At 44.7% G+C, this 22,152-nt stretch overlaps 1 protein-coding gene across 1 annotated transcript in view; it reads right to left on the reverse strand.

The window, feature by feature from the left end:
• The window catches only part of LOC126161719 (replication protein A 32 kDa subunit), a 41,973-nt gene that overhangs the window by 13,885 nt on the left and 5,936 nt on the right, over positions 1-22,152 (reverse strand). The window contains exons 3-4 of the mRNA XM_049917753.1: positions 3,996-4,094; positions 995-1,105 (exon numbers count right to left, since the gene is read on the reverse strand). Of these exons, the coding sequence (XP_049773710.1) occupies positions 995-1,105; positions 3,996-4,094 (210 nt within the window). The remainder of the gene's footprint in view (positions 1-994; positions 1,106-3,995; positions 4,095-22,152) is intronic.

Consider the following 22,152-nt stretch of genomic DNA (forward strand, 5'->3'; position numbering starts at 1 on the left):
GAGCACTTTACCACAGAGCCACACTGCTTGCAGAAAAACTGACCTTAATTTTGTATATGAATGATCATTAGACAACTTCAAAGCCCATTTTCTCAAAAATTTTTGATAGCTGTGGAGAACTGTGTTGCTGTATTGCAATTTGAGTTCTGAGCTTTACATACCATAAATATAAAAAATTACAAAACTTCAACTACCTTGTGGCCTCCTTGTAAGAAAGTCTAATGGAACCACTTTTTATGGCGCTTCCCTGTCTTTTCAACCACTGCTACTAAGAACTCATTTAATTCTATGGCTCATAACTGAATTTAATAGCATTTGTTCCACTGCTATTGTTACTTGGGAGTTGATTTCTGCAGTTTATTCATTTCATTCCTAAAATGCCTGAATTGCATTTGCACAAAAAAATTCAAAATTCTAAAAACACATCGTAATGCACAGTTTCAGTCTTTTGGTTCGCGGTGAAGAACTTTGAAAGATTGCTTGCAATGCACCTTCCAGTTCTCTCTTCCAGGCACAAGTTTCATTCCCAGATGTAGCTAACCTTTCTCTCAATTCAGTCAGTAATTTTCATTCACCCACTGTAAAGGAAAATTGGATTCATAGTGTTTTAAAAATAAACTTTGCATTTACTGTATGCCTTTAGTAAACTTGTTCCCATTTTCCATTATCCAAAATTCCCTGAATAATGCAATTATGTCAGAATTACAATTTTGTTTCTTCCTTCCCAGGTAAATCTGACTCATGAGGATCCTTTTATTAGACCATCACAGCCAGACAAACCATTTATTATATGGCTCTCTTCTATCATGAGGTCTCCATTTAAAAATAAATTATCAATCTATTGTACTATGTGCTCCTTTTCTTTCTGGGGTCGATACTGTAGACAACAAACCATGATAATTTACTCTATTACCACTTGCACCATCCATGGTTCATTCAGAAAAGAAGTATTATGTAAGGTGTTAAATGACAACATAAATATAAATGTACTTACATCAGCTTCAACCCATAAGTGTGCTTCAATTGATCCTGTGTCATCAGATATCACATAAGTCACTTTCATTGATGCCACCTGCATTCTTGTTATGATACCACAAATTGTAACCTGCACACAACAGGAAAAATATCTGAAGCACAATAAGACTTAAGGCACAATGATCGAGAACAGTTGTTATGCGAAATAAATCTCATTGACCATCTATTGATAGAACTGTTTTCACTGAGATAAAGCTGTTTTCACTGAGATAAAGTTATTTTACTTGGGATGTAAAGTAAATGAGTCCATAATTACACAAAAAAAGAACCAGAGACTGTGGAACTTATGGTTTCAGTAACTGTATTATCCATGACGAGAGAGAGAGCAGTAAAAGTTGCAAACATTACATTTTGAAGTAAATCAAATAAAGCTTTATTATAGAAGCATTCTTTTACATAAATTGAATGGAAATCAAAACAGAAACCTATTATTATTATTATTATTATTATTATTATTATTATGCTAGTAAAAGAAGTATAAGAATAATACAAAAAAGCAGTAAAATGTATGACAGCAACCCCTGTAAGCTGTCTCACATTTCAAACTGTCCACACATCTGTTCACATTTACACTTTTGCACTAAAAACATTACACTTCTCATACATTTAAGTTACATCTGTTGAAATATGAGATACCTTTTATTACATGTACAGACAACAAAACAAAATTGTTCACACAAAAAATGACTAAGTCCTACTTTGGACGTTTTCGTCATGTTCAGCCACCTCACACATTGTGGCAACACTTTCGCCCCATTAATGCCCATGTTGGGTTATAGGGGAGACCGTATTATCCTACTAAAAAGACTTGCCATACAAAACATAGGAAATTAATACCAATTAAACATTATACACTGAAGCATATGACATTCATAGCAAACACCAAATATATAGTAATTTGACTGGCAACACCAGATGTGGTCCGAAAGAGGTGGTAGCATTGCTGCGAAAATAGCTCATGGTCAAAATGGCTTGTCATCACTTGTTGGTACAGGTTTCAGTCCCACCATCTGACCGATATTTTATATGTTCCCATTGTGGTAGATGCCAACAGCATTTCTGTGGCACTTCTCATCTTGATGAGTGCATATTACTTACAGTCTTTAAGAGAACTATTTTATTACAAACTAACAAAACCTGTATCACAAAACTTGCAAAATTTTAAACAAAATCCATCCAAGTTACTTTGAGGGCATTTATTTTATAGGAGTGGAAGAATATTATTATTTTGAGGACTAAATAATTTTGATCAATCACACCTCTAGGAAAATTTCACCTTTTACGAAGCTCATATTTCAAATTTGGGAGAAAGTAACCACTTGAATAACTCTTCAGTTCTTTGGCACTGGCGAAATTGGTAATGATACACTTTTTTTCAAATTACGCACTATAATATAAGCACCAAGCTCAACAGCCACCCTTCTGCCCTCTTATCCAGGAACACTAAATTTCACTCACATCCTTAATTTCAAAAACAATCAAGTACACATTAAGCTGTCAAAGAGAAAGTTTCGTCTGTATGCAATAAGCTACTCACAGAAGTAACGGACAGAACATGAAAGCAGACACAGGGAGAAAATCATTAAATGAATCATCATTGTGCCACTTAAATTCCTTCAGAGAATTTTCTCACTGTATATTAACAGAAAGAATTTTCCAAAAACTTACTTACAAAATTACATGTCACATTTCTGATTTTCACAGTACTCTGTGTGCTCTTATTGCGCCACAACACGCAAACAGCTACAGTAAAAAACACCTTGTTACACTTTTCAATGGACTGATCCAAAGAAACTGTAAACTGCCAGAAAGCGTAAAATACAGAAAAGCAATGAAAACAACAAACAAAAATGAATAAATTACTCTTACTGCAATTCTCTTTATATTATTCAAAATATGAAATTAAAAAAACTTAAAATTTGCACATTAAAAAAAAAAAATCCGACATAACTGTTTTTGTTTCTTTCTAACAGCAATTAGCTCTACTTGTCGTTCCACAGTATACGAAGCATCCACCACAAAGGCAGTGGCCAAGTGCTGACACACACAAACATGCGCACAGGTTTCCCTCCTCATGCAGATCATGTCCAATGGTGTAAATAAAACATAGAAGCAAAAGTCTTTCATGGAACCACATTAAAAAGATATTAGTGTTCTAATGTGAGACTCCTTATTGATAATCACTGAAAAATTATGGTAAATAAAACTTGTAACACAATACTGGTTAAAACACTAAAGTTGGCAGTCTATACAAGCAAAGAACAACAGGCACAAAATCTTCAGCTTGTTGCTCACCAGGAGATTACTTGATTCAAGGATGTCCTCAGTGAGAAATAGGGCAGAAATTGTCATCATGTTACAGAGCACCTTGAGGAACAATGTTTCATGAAAGTGCATTATACAGATGGCCATCTTAGAAAAAGGTGTTTATTGGTATAAATGACTGAGAAATTAAATTAAAGCTGTTGCAGTACAACACAAGGAGCAGAAGGAAGATTGCTGCTACAGTCACTCTCATCAGATTGTGACTGTCATTACGGCAGTGGTTTAGCATACTTCCCCATCCTTCCAAACACTGCGGATCTATAATATAGGCGAATCTGATGCAACATGCTGACAATGAAAATCATGCTTAGCATGCTAACATTACATTACATGATCATTAACTTTGTATATACACTGCAATTTTCACTTTGTTCAAGGCTGACTTTGTGCAGGAATACAAGGCACTGTATGAAAATCAATGTTAAAGGTTGTGATAATTTTAAACGAAAGGAAATGTTGTAATGAGGAATTGTTAATGACAGGAAAGCACTGTAATCAGGGAACAGGAACTATGTTGGTACTGACAAAAATAAATTCAAAAAACGGGAACATGCAAATGGGGTTTTGCTGTTTACATAATAAGACAGTACCTCAAGAATATGTAATACAATAACAGTAAGAGCACAAATTCTCACCAATGTGATATCCTGTGTCCCAATCTTTAGCCCCGAATCTGCACTTGTCAATATCTGATTTATTGTTACAGGAACAACATTTTGGTCTCGTTTATTTGCCTGAAAAGAAAACAAAAAGACTTGTACTGAGAGTATTATTATTATTATTATTATTATTATTATTACTACTAGTACTACTATTCAGTAGTCGTGGTGGTGGTGGTAGTAGCATTAGTAGTAGTAGTAGTAGTAGTAGTAGTAGTAGTAATAGTCAATTAGGATTGCAATTTTTCTTCTCTTAATAGATAAGTATCATTGCTGATAAAATGTGAATTATTCTTTATTCCATCTCCATAGATTATTCTTATGGACTTCATGTAAAATTCCTAACAACAACTTCAAGAAATTTTGGAGGGCATGTCAGCAGCCAAAGAACAATTGATTTACGAAATATGATAAAATAAGATATATGACAAGCTATGTGTTCAAGAGACACACAGGGATCTATAAAAGTTTTTCTCAGAAGTTATAGGAATGCTTTTACATGCAGCTGAACTAAATTTACAGTACAGTGGGCTGTTTTAGTAGTCCTGGTCTCCGTGTCAGCATAATTCATGACAAGGAAGAAAATAACTTACATGTCAGATCTCAGAAGCTCTATATACACTGAAGCACCAAAGAAACTGGTATAGGCATGCGTAATCAAATACAAATATATGTAAACAGCCAGAATACGTCACTACAGTCGGCAACGCCTATATACGACAACAAGTGTCTGCCGCAGTTGTTAGATCAGTTACTGCTGCTACAGTGGCAGGTTAACATTCAAGTGGTGTAATAGTCAACACACGAATGATGGGACACAGCATCTCCGAAGTAGTGATGAAGTGGGGATTTTCCCATACAACCATTTATCGAGTGTACCGTGAATATCAGGAACCCAGTACAACATCAAATCTCCGACATCACTGCGGCCTGAAAAAGATCCTGCAAGAACGGAACCAATGACAACTGAAGAGAATCGTTCAATGTGACAGAAGTACAACCCTTCTGCAGATTTCAACGCTGGGTCATCAACAAGTGTCAGCGTGCGAACCATTCAACAAAACATCATCCATAAGGGCTTACGGAGCTGAAGGCCCACCTGTGTACCCTTGACGATTGCACGACACAAAGCTTTACGCCTCACACTGGCCTGTCAACACCAACATTGGACTGTTGGTGACTGAAAAAATTTAAAATTGTATCGAGCAGATGGATGTGTGCAGGTATGGGGATAACCTCATGAATCCATGCAACCTGGGTGTCAGCAAGGGACTGTTCAAGCTGGTGGAGGCCCTGTAATAGTGTTGGGTTTGAGTAGTTGGAGTGATATGGGAGCCCTGATATATCTAGATACAAGTCTGACAGGCGACACATATGTAAGCAACCTACATGATCACCTGCACCCATTCGCGCCCATTGTGCATTCCGATGGACTTGGGTAATTCCAGGAGGTCAATGCAACACCCCACATGCCCAGAATTGTTACAAAGTGGCTCCAGGAACACTCTCCTGAGTTTAAATACTTCCACTGGCCACTCCTCAGACATGAACATTATTGAGACTGTCTGGGATGCCCTGCAACATACTGTTCAGAAGAGACCTCCACCTCCTCGTACTCTCACAGATTTATGGACAGCCCTGGGTGATTCATGGTGTCAATTCCCTCCAGCACTACTTCAGACATTAATCGAGTCCATGTCGCGTTGTATAGTGGCACTTCTGTGTACTCACGGGGGGCCTACACAATATTAGGTAGGTGTACCAGTTTCTTTGGTTCTTCAGTGTAATACTACTATAGCCTCTTTGTACTGGGTGGCTATAAAGTAATTGACTATTCAATAAGGTCTCCCAACTCAGCAACATGCTGAATCCTTAATATGGCATTGTCGACAGTTGCTTACAGCTATTCAGTGTTATCAGAACAATGCATTGTAGTATGCTATCCTTCAGATTAGGAAGAGTCTGGACACACCCCTTATAGAATAGATATTTCTGGGGGATGTGGAAGGCCACACATCTTGAAATCACCTAGAGATGATGTGGTCATTACCGAAGGTTTCTCGAAGCAAATCTTTCACCTCGCAAGCGACATGTTGTGTCCCCCCATCTTGCAAGAAAATAGCAGTATGGACACAGTTGTATTCTTGCAAAGTTGGAACCACGTATTACACAAGGAGGCCCTTATAACATGCATATGTCGAAGTACAACTAACACGCCCACGAGGTGTCATATTCTCAAAGAAAAACAGGTCAAGAAAGGAGGAGCTTGTGAAACCACACCACAGAGTCACATAAGCTAAGTGCAGTGAATACTCCTGCACAACATTTGGCAGAATAGAATCCCATATGCAACAGTTCTGTGCATTCACGGCTCCATGCAGAGTAAAATGTGCCTCATCCATCCAAACAATATTTCCCAGACACATGTCATGCCAAGAAGTGAAGGGCTGTGGTACGGAGTTGTAGCCTATCTTGGAGCTTCATTACGTACAAATTCTAAATACTGTAGCAATACCAGAGTAAAACGCACCTCAAAAATTTTGAACTGTTGACCAGGGAGAGAGAATTCCCATGACATAGCTCGAGCACAAGCTGCGAGATTTGAGGTGTGTGTTGCACAATCACTCTGAGGAGAAAGTTGGTGATCGAAATTTCATGAGAAGATCCTGTCGCAGCAAAAAATGTCTCTTTTAATGATTGCCACCCCAATTCATGTATCATATCCGTGGCACTCTTTCCCCTATTTTGCAATAATACGAAATGAGCTGCTGTTCTTTAAATTTTTTCAGTACTCTCCATCAATCCTGTCTGACGCAAACCCCACATTGCACAGCAATATTCCAGAAGAGCGTGGACAAGCGTAGTGGAAGCAGTCTATTCAGTAGATCTGTTACATTTTCTATGGGTTTGCCCATAAATCGCAGTCTTTGGTTTGCTTTCTTCAAATTTTTTTATCATATTCATTAGTCCATTTATTGAATTGAGGCCTCTTCACAGCTGTTATCATTGGTGATATTCCTGCACTGCAGCTCTGCTATTGCTGCTGTTCTGATAAAACAGCTTTATCAGCTGCACACAATCTTTCTCTTCAACAGTCATTATGTTTTACACGTAAAACTTCAGCCTTCTTAACCCTTTACACCAACAGTCACTTCACGGAAGAAATCAACATATGCCAGCAAGCAACAAACGGCATATTGACAGTGCTTACAGCACCATATTTTCACCTGGCGGCAGGCAGTGGAACTAAAATTTTTTCAGCACACTGATTAATGAACACACCAATGGTGCTTCAGTGTCCTGCGATGAATTTGGGCCACACTACAGCACTCAGAACACCATCAGTTTAATTATGACCACCTTGTGTTGGACCAAAAGTGTAATAGTAATTGGTGACTAACATCCAGTCAAAAGCCTATGTTCACCAACAGCAGTATCAGACAGTAATGTTCCTTACATTTGAGTGTACTGTACGACAAAAAGGAAGGTTAAGCTTCAGGTATAAATTTGGTATAAATTATCTTGCATCACAGATATGAACAACACTACATTACTCCCATTCTGGGAAGTTATTGGTATTTTATTACATCAGAGAAACCTGTTTATGGGCTGAGATTTCAGAAACTGGCTCATTTAGGAAGCAAAAGCAAGCAACAGATAGTATTCTGTTCACTTCTAAGCACAGAAAGTGACAGTGGATAAAGAAGATAAAAAGAATGCTAGATTTAAACCTTGAGCAATTATCCTTTCCAAGTAAGTACAAGTTTCAACATAAAGTTAGACTGAACTGAACATTACCTCTAAGGGATCGGAAACCTAAATTACAGCACCAGACAAGAAATTAACCAATAATTAGACTACAAGAATGACTACAGATATTTGACCCATGTGAACTGGAACTAGTCTGCATGTCTAGAATGCAAGTCTTTGAAAATAGGTACTGGTTAAACAGCTGATGAACGACTCTGTTATATCTTTCAGTTACTCAAAGTACAAAGGAAAGCACATCACTGTAATGATCTTAAATGTTACATGTTCTTCAAATCAATTGTGAACAACTGTGACCCGATGGTGTAGAGCACTGTCATCCATAAAAATTCCATTGCTGTTTGGGGCACGAAGTCCATGAATGACTGCAAATGGTTTCCAAGTAGTTGAACATAAACATTTCTCATTAATGATCAGTTCAGTTGGACCAGAGGACCCGCTACATTCAGCGTAGACACAGCCCAGGCCATTATCTAGTTAACACTAGATCGCATAGTGCCTCGTTGACAACTCAGGTCCGTGGCTTCATGTTGTCTGCACTACACTCAGACCCTATCATCAGCTGAAGTTCATCTGACCAGCCCTCTGTTTTCCAGTCATCACTCGTCAAACAGATGGTCACGAGCCCACAAAAGGCACAGCAGGCAATATCATGCTGTGTATCTTAAAGTTTTCCCGGCGTATTGATTGGTCCATCATATTTCGGGCTTGCAACCGGATCACGTTGACATCTTGGCACGATGTTTCGGCTAACAAACATGCAGCCATCTTCAGGTGAGTACGAGGCTCAAGATTACTGGTGCGCGTCATTCTATATATACCGAAAATTGGCGCGGCGGCGTCTGCGCAATGGAGAAGGCTAATACCGCGCCCCTATCTAATTTGGCGCGCTCTGCAGCAGAAGCGGGCCGTGCATGCGTAGTGGTGTACCTACATTTGCGCTATCTGTCGTAAAGCGCCTTCGCGCAGCTGAGGCCCGGTAGTCAAAAGTATAAAATCAATTTTCGTCAGCCGTCGCACTAGATGCAGACCCATGTTCCTGTGAAGCGATTAAAGAAATTACAGGATCCCATGCTTTATCCATCTGAAAGCCGCCGTCTCGATTAATAAGATCTTCTGCCAATCGTATCTCCACGGACTCCTTGATAATGGATTCCCAAAAAGATCTAGTTGTCGCTAAAATTTTTGTTCCCCAATAATCCATGGAGTGTCCCGTCAAAATACAGTGTTCTGCTATGGCTGATTTGTTGGGCTGTAGTAGACGTGTGTGGCACTCATGCTCCACGCATCTTTCCCGTACTGTGCGAGTAGTTTGGCCAATGTAGGATTTGCCTCACTGACAAGGGATCTTATAAATACCCGCCTTCCTCAGACCCAGATCGTCCTTCACAGAGCCAAGCAAAGCCGGTATTTTCGTATGTGGTCGGAAGATCACTTTAACACAATGCTTCTTTAAAATCCTTCCTATTTTAGAGGAGACGTTACCCACATACGGAAGAAACGCCCTGGACCTGACCACCTCTTTGTCTTCTTCTTTATGTTGTTCATTACAGAAAGAACTATCTGACGCAAAATCCATCTGACCTGGTCCACCTGGTACTTTCAACCTTAAGAACACATATGAATCCTGACCTCTTAAATTTGCCTGGGAATGAGGACTACTGGAGCAGTGGTACACCAAAATGCATTGGTGTCACTATTGGGGGCCGGCTGAAGTGACCGTGCTGTTCTAGGCGCTGCAGTCTGGAACCGCGAGACCGCTACGGTCACAGGTTCGAATCCTGCCTCGGGCACGGATGTGTGTGATGTCCTTAGGTTAGTTAGATTTAACTAGTTCTAAGTTCTAGGGGACTAATGACCTCAGAAGTTGAGTCCCATAGTGCTCAGAGCCATTTGCCCCCCCCCCCCCCCCCTTTTTTTTTTGTTGCTATTGGATTGGTATACAAAATAGGAGGGACTGAAGCAATTAAACAGACACCCCATTACAATCTTCACCTTGTGCAGTAACCGTAACGCAACTAGGTTCAAACATACAAGCTTCAAGGTACAAAAAGATAAGGATAATAAAATTGGTGTCTGGAGCAGCACAAACACGGATATTGGATTATTTAGAATGTCCGCAGATTGACAAACATGGGAACCTGAATTACTGAAGATAGTGGAGTAGAGAAAAATAAATCTTACAATTAAAATATATATAAAAAACAAAGATGCTGTGACTTACCAAACAAGAAAGCACTGGTAGATAGACACAATAAAAAATACACACATGAATTTCAAGCTTTTGCAACCCAAGGTTGCTTTATCAGGAAAGAGGGAAGGAGAGAGAAAGACGAAAGGATGTGGGTTTTAAGGGAGAGGGTAAGGAGTCATTCCAATCCCGGGAGCGGAAAGACTTACCTTAGGGGGAAAAAGGACAGGTATACACTCGCGCGCACACATATATCCATCCGCACATATACAGACACAGGCAGACATACGTAAAGGCAAAGAGGTTGGGCAGAGATGTCAGTCTACATCTACATCCACATCCATACTCCGCAAGCCACCTGACAGTGTGTGGCGGAGGGTACCCTGAGTACCTCTATCGGTTCTCCCTTCTATTCCAGTCTCGTATTGTTCGTAGAAAGAAGGATTGTCGGTATGCTTGTGTGTGGGCTCTAATCTCTCTGATTTTATCCTCATGGTCTCTTCGCGAGATATACGTAGGAGGGAGCAATATACTGCTTGACTCTTCGGTGAAGGTATGTTCTCGAAACTTTAACAAAAGTCCGTACCGAGCTACTGAGCGTCTCTCCTGCAGAGTCTTCCACTGGAGTTTATCTATCATCTCCGTAACGCTTTCGCGATTACTAAATGATCCTGTAACGAAGCGCCCTGCTCTCCGTTAGATCTTCTCTATCTCTTCTATCAACCCTATCTGGTACGGATCCCACACTGTTGAGCAGTATTCAAGCAGTGGGCGAACAAGCGTACTGTAACCTACTTCCTTTGTTTTCGGATTGCATTTCCTTAGGATTCTTCCAATGAATCTCAGTCTGGCATCTGCTTTACCTATGTTCAACTTTATATGATCATTCCATTTTAAATCACTCCTAATGCATACTCCCAGATAATTTATGGAATTAACTGCTTTCAGTTGCTGACCTGCTATTTTGTAGCTAAATGATAAGGGAACTATCTTTCTATGTATTCGCAGCACATTACACTTGTCTACATTGAGATTCAATTGCCATTCCCTGCACCATGCGTCAATTCGCTGCAGATCCTCCTGCATTTCAGTTCAATTTTCCATTGTTACAACCTCTCGATACACCACAGCATCATCTGCAAAAAGCCTCAGTGAACTTCCGATGTCATCCACAAGGTCATTTATGTATATTGTGAATAGCAAAGGTCCTATGACACTCCCCTGCGGCACACCTGAAATCACTCTTACTTCGGAAGACTTCTCTCCATTGAGAATGACATGCTGCATTCTGTTATCTAGGAACTCTTCAATCCAATCACACAATTGGTCTGATAGTCCATATGCTTTTACTTTGTTCATTAAACGACTGTGGGTAACTGTATCGAACGCCTTGCGGAAGTCAAGAAACACGGCATCCATCTGTGAACCCGGGTCTATGGCTCTCTGAGTCTCGTGGACGCTTAGCGCGAGCTGGGTTTCACACGACCGTCTTTTTTGAAACCCATGCTGATTCCTACAGAGTAGATTTCTAGTCTAACTCATCTAACGCATATTGTACGATGGTTTTGAACTTTGTCCACTGATCCTCAACACTATCTGTACTTGAGACAAAACTTTCGCGTTGAGCCGTCAGGTACTCTGTAATCTGCTTTTTGTCACTTTTGCTAAACAGAAAAATCTTCCTACCTTTTTTAATATTTCTATTTACGGGTGAAATTATCGATGCAGTAACCGCTTTATGATCGCCGATTCCCTGTTCTGCGTTAACTGTTTCAAATAGTTCGGGTCTGTTTGTCACCAGAAGGTCTAATATGTTATCGCCACAAGTCGGTTCTCTGTTTAACTGCTCAAGGTAGTTTTCAGATAAAGCACTTAAAAAAATTTCACTGGATTCTTTGTCCCTGCCACCCGTTATGAACGTTTGAGTCTCCCAGTCTATATCCGGCAAATTAAAATCTCCACCCAGAACTAAAACATGGTGGGGAAATCTACTCGAAATATTATCCAAATTATCCTTCAGGTGCTCAGCCACAACTGCTGCTGAGCCAGGGGGCCTATAGAGACATCCAATTACCATGTCTGAGCCTGCTTTAACCGTGACCTTCACCCAAATTATTTCACATTTCAGATCTCCGTCAATTTCCTTTGATACTATTGCACTTCTTATTGCTATAAACACGCCTCCCCCTTCACTGTCCAGCCTGTCTCTGCGGTATACATTACAATCTGAGTTTAGGATTTCATTACTGTTTACATCTGGTTTCAGCCAACTTTCTGTCCCTAGTACTATATGGGCGTTGTGACCGTTTATTAATGAGAGCAGTTCTGGGACCTTTCTATAGACGCTCCTGCAGTTTACTATTAGCACATTAATATTGTTATTCCCTGTTGCATTTTGCCTACTCCTACCTTGCCGTGTCTCAGGAGGCGTCTTCTCGGGCCTAGGGAGGGAATTCTCTAACCTAAAAAACCCACATGTGCACTCCACACGTACTCTGCTACCCTAGTTGCCGCTTCCGGCGTGTAGTGCACACCTGACCTATTCAGGGGGACCCTACATTTCTCCACCCGATTGCGGAGGTCGAGAAATTTGCACCCCAGATCTCCGCAGAATCATCTGAGCCTCTGGTTTAAGTCTTCCACTCGGCTCCAAACCAGAGGACCGCAATCTGGGGACGATACTACAAATAGTTAGCTCTGATTCCACTCCGCAAGCAAGGATTTCCGCCTTCAGCAATTCCGCCAACCGCCCGTACAAACTGAGGATGACCTCTGAACCCAGACGGCAGAAGTCATTGGTGCCGACATGAGCAACAATTTGCAGTCGGGTGCACCCAGTGCTTTCTATTGCTGCTGGCACGGCCTCCTCCACATTTCGGATGAGACCCCCCGGCAAGCAGACAGAGCGAACACTGGCCTTCTTCCCTGACCTTTCCGCTATTTCCCTAAGGGACTCCATCACCCGCCTAACATTGGAGCTCCCAATAACTAATAAACCCCTCCCCCCGTGCGCCTGCTCGGACCTTGCTGAAGGAGCGGCCGCATGTCCACTCACAGGCAGAGTGGGCGATGCCACACGGCCAGCCTCCACATTGACCCTCCGCCTCGTGCGCCGTGAACCCGCCACTCCCCTTGGGGAGAGGGTGGCCCAACCACGCCTGGTACCCGTGAAGGTGTCTCAACAGCAGGGACAGTGGGTGAAGCATGTAACACCTGGGGTGTACCATGCGATGCACCAGACTCCCCACTGCCACTACACTCCGAGGCAGCAGCCTGAAGACGGCTGACCGCGGCCATCAACACGTTCAGCTGTTTGCGAACAGTGGCCAGCTCTTCCTGCGTCTGTACACAGCAGTCACACAACCTATCCATCCTAAGAAATCAATTTACTGTAGAGAGTTAATCAACTTTTAACCAGACTGCTGATTCACTAAAGGCGGCTGATTGGTGACTAAACTGTGGTTGCTAGCCACTTCTAGAAAACAATGAAAATAGCACTACCTGGCTCTGGACTGTATTGAAAACAAACACTAGCACTACTGGCACTATGGTTGACTAAAGGGACTCTCTCTGACCATATTCAAAACAAACACGAAATCTATGGAACACTATTACTAGCACTCGACAATTAAAGCTTCCTAAAAGCAAAAACACACGGAAGAAGAAGTGACAAGTAAGAAAAATACAGTTAATACTTAAATTAAGGTAGCTCGCTGCACAGCAGACGTGAAGCAGACAGCAGTTACAACGACACTCAGTCGAGGCGGAAGTACAGGGGCAAAGATGTTGTTGGATGACAAGTGATGTAAAGAGGGGCAGCAACTTGAAATAAGCGGAGGTTGAGGCCTGGTGGGTAATGGGAAGAGAGAATATATTGAAGGGCAAGTTCCCATCTCTGGAGTTCTGATAGATTGGTGTCAGTGGGAAGTATCCAGATAACCCGGACGGTGTAACACCGTGCCAAGATGTGCTGGCCGTGCACCAAGGCATGTTTAGCTACAGGGTGATCCTCATTACCAACAAACACTGTCTTCCTGTGTCCGTTCATGAGAATGGCCAGTTTGTTGCTGGTCATTCCCACATAGAAGGCTTCATGGTGTAGGCATGTCAGTTGGTAAATCACATGGGTGCTTTCACATGTGGCTCTGCCTTTGATCGTGTACACCTTCCGGGTTACAGGACTGGAGTAGGTGGTGGTGGGAGGGTGCCTCACTGGAGGCCAACTCAAAAGTGTGTTGGTCTATTTATCATCAGCAGTTCAAACATATGGTAAATAATTGTTCCCCTTATGGAAATGACAGCAAGGAATGAGAAGGATTACTGTGTGCATTCAGCGTGTATGTTAGGCTACCTCATTCAACATGTCAAAGAATTTGTTCCTACAACCACAAAGGCAACAGGATGGAACCGAATAAAAATTATGGCCCATTTTGGAGCAAATAATGCCTGTCATCTGGGTTCTTAGGTCATATTTGGATTCTTCCAGTGACTGACAACTAGCTGAGAAAGTCAGTTCACAATCTACAGCACTGCCCCCAGAACTTAGTCATGGCTCCCTTGTTTCTGACTCTGGTGGACCAAAGACTTTGAAGGTTCTGTGACAAGGTAGGCTGGAGCTTCCTAGACTTGTGCTATCAGGTTGAGAACTGTAAAGTCCTCCCAAAAGGGGCCACGTGTGTACTAAACATCAGAGGCTGCTATCCACGAGGCTGAGTGCATGGGGCGCAGACAAGATTTTATTAGTTAGGTTGGTTGGTTGGTTGGTTTGGGGGATGAAAGGGACCAGACTGCTACGGTCATTGGTCCCTTTTTCCAAATACAAAGAACACCCTCAGAGAATAAAAACGGGGAACAGAATAGATCACAGACGATACAGAACAAGAGAAACTGAGACAAAGACAAGACAAAACGGACTAAAACCACACAGAGTGTGACAGTGGTTGGCCGACCATAGAAATAAAAAAGGAAAAGCCAACCACTTAGAAACACATTAAAAAATCAGTTTAAAATCATAGGCCAAATGCCAGAATCAGCACAAAACAATAAAATAAAACAGAAACACTCAGATTAAATGATAAAATCCCCCTGCCCGAATAAAACGTAAAACTAAGTCAGCCATAGTGGAGTCATCTGTTAAAAGGGCAGGGAGCGTATCAGGCAGCGCAAATGTCTGCCTGACCACAGCTAAAAGGGGGCAGACCATCAAAATGTGGGCCACTGTCAAAGCTGCCCCACATCGACATAGAGGAGGGTCCTCCCGGCGCAGTAAATAACTGTGTGTCAGCCGGGAGTGGCCAATGCGGAGCCGGCAAAGAACTACTGAGTCCCTGCGAGTGGCTCGCAGGGATGACCGCCACACAGCCGTCGTCTCCTTGACATCACGGAGTTTATTGCGCGTTGTCAGTTCGCGCCATTCATCGTCCCATAGCGCCATGATTTTGCGGCGGAAGACTGCCCGCAAATCAGTCTCTGGGAGGCCAACGTCCAGAGATGGCTTACTGGTGGCCTCTTTCGCCAGGCGGTCAACATGTTCGTTACCCGGGATACCGACATGACCGGGGGTCCACACAAAGACCACAGAGAAAGGAGGTGGAACAGGGAAAAACCCAAGCCCGCAGAGAAGCTCCTTGACACGTACGGCGATCGGACAACCCGACCGGGGCCGACGGTCTGGCAGATGGACGACTGACTGCGGGAACAGGACACGATAATTTGGATGCCCGGGCAAGCTTAGAACATGGACAGCATAAGCGGCCAGCAAACGTTGGCGCCGGAACCGCAGTGGAGGTACACCTGCCTCCACTAGTACGCTGTCCACAGGGCTGGTGCGGAAAGCACCAGTGGCAAGGCGTATCCCGCTGTGGAGAATTGGGTCCAGCACCCGTAACGCAGATGGGGATGCTGAGCCATAAGCCAGCCTCCCATAATCCAGACGGGACTGGATTAACGCCTGGTAGAGCCGCAACAGGGTAGAGCGGTCGGCGTCCCAGCGGGTGTGGCTAAAGCATCTCAGAGCGTTTAGATGCCGCCAACACGTCTGTTTAAGCTGCCGGATATGAGGCAGCCAAGTCAACCGAACATCGAAAACCACCCCCAAAAACCTGTGGGTCTCCACCACAGCAAGGAGTTCGTCGGCAAGATAAAGCCGCGGCTCAGGATGGACTGTTCGGCGCTGGCAGAAATGCATAACGCGGGTCTTGGCTGCCGAAAACTGAAACCCATGCGCTACAGCCCAAGACTGCGCCTTACGGATAGCGCCCTGTAGCTGACGTTCAACAGCTGCAATGCCAGTAGAGCTGTAATAAAGGCAGAAGTCGTCAGCATACAGCGAAGCAGAGACAGAATTTCCCACGGCCGCAGCGAGCCCGTTAATGGCTATTAAAAACAGGCAGACACTCAAAACAGAACCCTGTGGCACACCGTTCTCCTGGACGTGGGTGGAACTATAGGAGGCTGCGACTTGCACGCGGAAGGTACAATACGACAGGAAATTGCGGATAAAGATCGGCAGAGGGCCCCGAAGACCCCATCCATGAAGCGTAGAAAGGATGTGATGACGCCATGTCGTATCGTACGCCTTCCGCATGTCGAAAAAGACAGCGACCAGGTGCTGACGGCGGGCAAAGGCAGTACGGATGGCCGACTCCAGGCTCACCAGATTGTCGGCAGCGGAGCGGCCTTTCCGGAACCCACCCTGAGACGGAGCCAGAAGGCCCCGAGACTCCAGTACCCATTGCAAGCGCCGGCTCACCATCCGTTCAAGCAACTTGCAAAGAACGTTGGTGAGGCTAATGGGACGGTAGCTGTCCACCTCCAGAGGGGTCTTTCCAGGTTTCAAAACGGGGATGACAACGCCTTCCCGCCATTGCGACGGAAACACCCCCTTGACCCAAAGACGGTTGTAAAGATCGAGAAGGCGCCGCTGGCAGTCCACTGAAAGGTGTTTCAGCATCTGACAGTGGATGCCATCTGGCCCAGGAGCGGTATCAGGGCAAGCAGCTAGGGCACTGCGAAATTCCCACTCACTGAATGGAGCATTGTAAGATTCTGTGTGGTTGGTGCGAAACGAAAGGCTCCGACGTTCCATCCGCTCTTTAATGGAGCGGAAGGCCTGGGGGTAATTCGCAGAAGCGGAACTCATAGCAAAATGCTCTGCTAAGCGATTGGCAATGACGTCGGAGTCAGTACAAACTGCTCCATTCAGTGAGAGCGCAGGGACGCTGGCAGGGGTCCGATAGCCGTAGACGCGTCGAATCTTGGCCCAGACCTGCGAAGGAGTGACATGGAGGCCAATGGTGGACACATACCGCTCCCAGCACTCCTTCTTGCCTTGGCGGATAAGGAGGCGGGCCCGCGCACGCAGCCGTTTGAAGGCAATAAGGTGGTCTAAGGAGGGATGTCGCTTGTGACGCTGGAGCGCCCGCCGGCGATCTTTAATCACTTCAGCGATCTCAGGCGACCACCAAGGCACAGCCTTCCGCCGAGGGGACCCAGAAGAACGGGGAATGGCAGATTCGGCGGCAGTAACGATGCCGGTGGTGACCGATTGAACCACCGCATCAATGTTGTCATTAGAGAGAGACTCAAGAGCGGCAGTGGAGGAGAACAAGTCCCAGTCAGCCTTATTCATAGCCCATCTGCTAGGGCGCCCAGAAGAGTGACGCTGTGGTAGTGACAGAAAGATCGGAAAGTGGTCACTACCACACAGGTCGTCATGCACACTCCATTGGACAGACGGTAAGAGGCTAGGGCTACATATTGAAAGGTCAATGGCGGAGTATGTGCCATGCGCCACACTCAAGTGTGTGAAGGCACCATCATTTAAAATCGAGAGATCGAGCTGCGACAATAAATGCTCAACGATGGCGCCTCGACCTGTTGCCACTGACCCACCCCACAGAGCGTTATGGGCGTTGAAGTCGCCCAATAGCAAGAAAGGTGGCGGCAATTGGGCTATCAGCGCAGCCAGGACATGCTGCGAGACATCACCATCCGGCGGAAGGTAAAGACTGCAGACGGTAACAGCCTGTGGCGTCCACACCCGAACAGCGACAGCCTCTAAAGGTGTGTGGAGAGGACAGACTCGCTGTGCAGAGTGTGAAGGACATAGAGGCAGACGCCACCCGACACCATTTCATATGCTGCCCGGTTCTTATAATAACCCCGATAGCCACGGAGGGTGGGGGTTCGCATTGCTGGAAACCAAGTTTCCTGAAGAGCAATGCAGCAGAAAGGGTGAAGGCTGATAAGTTGTTGGAGCTCAGCTAGATGGTGGAAAAAACCGCCGCAGTTCCACTGGAGGATGATATTGTCCATGGCTGAGAAAGGCGTGAAAGGACTGGGAAGGCAATTTACGCCGCTTGTTCACTCACTGCCACCGATTCAGTACCCGTACGAGAGGCATCCATGGCGTCTGAGGGACCAGCGAGATCAAGGTCCTCAGCGGACGCTAGAATCTCGACTTCATCCTCAGATGCAGAGCGCGAAAGGTGTGGTGGGGTTGGTGCCACCGCAAGTTCTTTGGCCTTAGAGGTCTTTCTCTAGGACTTCTCTCGCTGAACCTTGGGTGGCACCGGCTGGGAAGGCTTCACCGATTCAGTCTCCGGGACAGAGGAGGATCGTGAAGGCCTACGCCCGGCCGCTGGTGAGGACTTATACCACTGGCGGCCGTCATCCTTCCCGCTGGTGGAACCCTGGGAAGGGAGGGTCCCAAGGGAACTCTTACGGGCGAGAGTAGCCGAAGAAGTTAGACGCTTCTCCGGCTGAGAAGCGGGGACGGACGTCCCCGACGGGTGGGAGGAGGTTGCTCCTGAGGTAGGTGGTGCAGGAGCAACCGGTTGGGTAGAGCCCCCCACGGGCAAGAGGGCAGGAGGAGTCTTACTGCTTATCGAGCTGGCTGGAAGTCTCAAAACTGATGGGGCTAGCACAGTTGTCGTAGCAGCTGCATAAGAAGATGTCATTCTCACAGGATGGAGTCTGTCATATTTCCTTTTGGCCTCAGTATAGGTCACCCGTTCCAGGGTCTTATATTCCATAATTTTGCGCTCTTTCTGAAAGACTTTGCAGTCAGGCGAGCAAGGTGAATGGTGCTCCCCGCAGTTGACACAGATGGGAGGCGGGGCACATGGAGTATCGGGATGAGACGGGCGTCCGCAATCTCGACATGTGAGGCTGGAAGTGCAGCGGGAAGACATATGGCCGAACTTCCAGCACTTGAAGCACCGCATCGGGGGAGGAATATAGGGCTTGACGTCACACCAGTAGACCATCACCTTGCCCATTTCCGGTAACGTATCACCCTCGAAGGCCAAGATGAAGGCACCGGTAGCTATCTGATTTTCCTTCGGACCCCGATGAACGCGCCGGACGAAATGTACACCCCTGCGCTCTAAGTTGGCGCGCAGCTCGTCATCAGACTGCAAAAGAAGGTCCTTATGGTAAATAACTCCCTGAACCATATTTAAACTCTTATGCGGCGTGATCGTAACAGCAACATCCCCCAACTTGTCACAAGCAAGCAACCGTCGTGACTGGGCAGAGGATGCCGTTTGGATCAGGACCGATCCACAGCGCATTTTTGACAAGCCCTCCACCTCCCCAAACTTGTCCTCTAAATGCTCGACGAAGAACTGAGGCTTTGTGGAGAGAAAAGACTCCCCATCAACTCTCGTACAAACTAAGAATCAGGGCGAATAACTATTACCTCCATCCTGAGACTTACGTTCCTCCCACGGCGTGGCCAGAGAGGGGAACGTTTTCGGATTGTACTTTTCAGCATTAAATTGAGCCCGAGAACGCTTAGAGACTGCTGGCGGCTGGCCACCAGCGAGAGATGATGTACCACGCTTCATTGCGGGTCATCCGCCCTGATGCCACCTACTCCGACCAAGGGCCCTCCCCAAGGGCGCCACCCAGCCGCAGCAATAGCCACCTGGCAGGATGTCCATTGCCGAGAGTCCTGATGCCCCAGGGAGACGGGCATCTACTCCTTGGCATACGTGGGGAGTTAACGGCGCAGGCATCAGTAGAGCGATCCCTGTGTTGTCAGGGGGCTACAACCAAGAGGGTACATGGCGGCCCCACCACAACGGACTGGCTACCGTGCTGGATCTTAGGTGCAAAACTGTCCAAGGTCGTCGTCGCAGTTAAAATAAACACTGCAGAGTGCAGCGTGGGAATCGCACCCAGGGACGTATCCTCGCCCAAGAGATGGAAAACGAGCGGTACACCATTGCAACGACGAAAAAGCCGGCTAAAGGTCTCAATGCACGACGGATGCAGTGCACCACGTAAGGCGCCCTTCCCCAATTGGCTCGCTCTTCGGAATAATTTAGAAAGATGGTGGTCAAACCCGAGAGGGGACCATCACATAAGGCCGAAACATTTGAGACTCCTTTTAGTCGCCTCTTACGACAGGCAGGAATACCGCAGGCCTATTCTAACCCCCGAACCCGCAGGGGGGTTATTAGTTAGGCAATTCTCCATCCTGTCCAGACAGTGACACCTGCAGGAAACCCCATTGTATTATGTGCAAGATTAAAAGAAATACACTACAAAGACGAGAATATTAAAAAATCTACAAGTAAACTGACAAAGCCTTCTCAACAAAATGCCATAATTTGAAGTGCTCCTAGAAACCAGCAGAGCTCATAAGCTACTAGGTTTTGCTGGTTAAAACATGAAATTGATAACAGTGAGATTATCTGGGTAAATCTAAGTACGATAATGAAACTGCACCACAACTTGGGCAAGACTGAGTGTCAGATTTTGGCGTGAACTTCTAACTGGTCATTCTACTGACCACTGGACTCACAATCCAGATGTAAGCAAAACTTTTGAGAAGACACCTCAAGTTTGCAAGTACCTGTGTTCACCAATCATACTGAAATTTCTGAGAAGACCACTTATCCACCAATCAACTGGTGTATTTATAATTGTGTAAGTGGCTGGTGTGGCATGACATCCTACAAAACAGTACTTAATACCTTCTCTGAAAACTGCATAGCTCTAGTAGCTAGTCAGCACCACCTCTTCTTTTCAATGCACTCTTAATTCTTTTCTGTTCTTTTCTATCATTTGTCCACAAGGAATTTAATTTCTTTACCTATCTGCTTTCAGGTATATTTTCCTACATTTCGGCAACAACTGACAATACTGCTCTTTTTGATTTTCATCATTACTATAATTGTTTAATTCAACATGCCATGAGGCTGACAAACCCCAATATACTTTAAACAGTTCTCAAATGAATGTGGATTCCATAGATTTTGAAGCCATTTGCACTTAACAACACAACAAAAACCACAAAATAAATAGTTTAGCATATGAGACTGAGCTGAAAAAGATATACAATATTAGTCTGAGACTGTAAAGTCTAAGCACTTTGCTCAATTAAAAGTCTAATTTCAGCAGATTTGTCAATATATTGTACAATATATCAGACAACCTTCAATCTTATCATCATCATCATCATTTAAGACTGATTATGCCTTTCAGCGTTCAGTCTGGAGCATAGCCCCCCTTATACAGTTCCTCCATGATCCCCTATTCAGTGCTAACATTGGTGCCTCTTCTGATGTTAAACCTATTACTTCAAAATCATTCTTAACCGAATCCAGGTACCTTCTCCTCGGTCTGCCCCGACTCCTCCTACCCTCTACTGCTGAATCCATGAGTCTCTTGGGTAACCTTGCTTCTCCCATGCGTGTAACATGACCCCACCATCTAAGCCTGTTCGTCCTGACTGCTACATCTATAGAGTTCATTCCCAGTTTTTCTTTGATTTCCTCATTGTGGACACCCTCCTGCCATTGTTCCCATAGTCCTTACATTTCTGATCTAGCTCTGAAATATTACTTTGCAAACTTTCAATCGAATCTGCCATCACAACTAAGTCATCCGCATATGCGAGACTGCTTTTTTGTGTTCACATATCTTAATCTCACCCAGCCAGTCTATTGTTTTCAACATATGATCCATAAATAATATGAACAACAGTGGAGACAGGTTGCAGCCTTGTCTTACCCCTGAACTACTCTGAACCATGAACTCAATTTACCATCAACTCTAACTGCTGCCTTCTATTCCATAATCTTGTAGAACAGACAATAACTTCCTCCTAGGAACCCGGTCATATGCCTTTTCTAGATCTATAAAGCATAGATACAATTCCCT

Source organism: Schistocerca cancellata, chromosome 2 (assembly GCF_023864275.1).
Source record: "Schistocerca cancellata isolate TAMUIC-IGC-003103 chromosome 2, iqSchCanc2.1, whole genome shotgun sequence".
Lineage (NCBI taxonomy): Eukaryota > Metazoa > Arthropoda > Insecta > Orthoptera > Acrididae > Schistocerca > Schistocerca cancellata.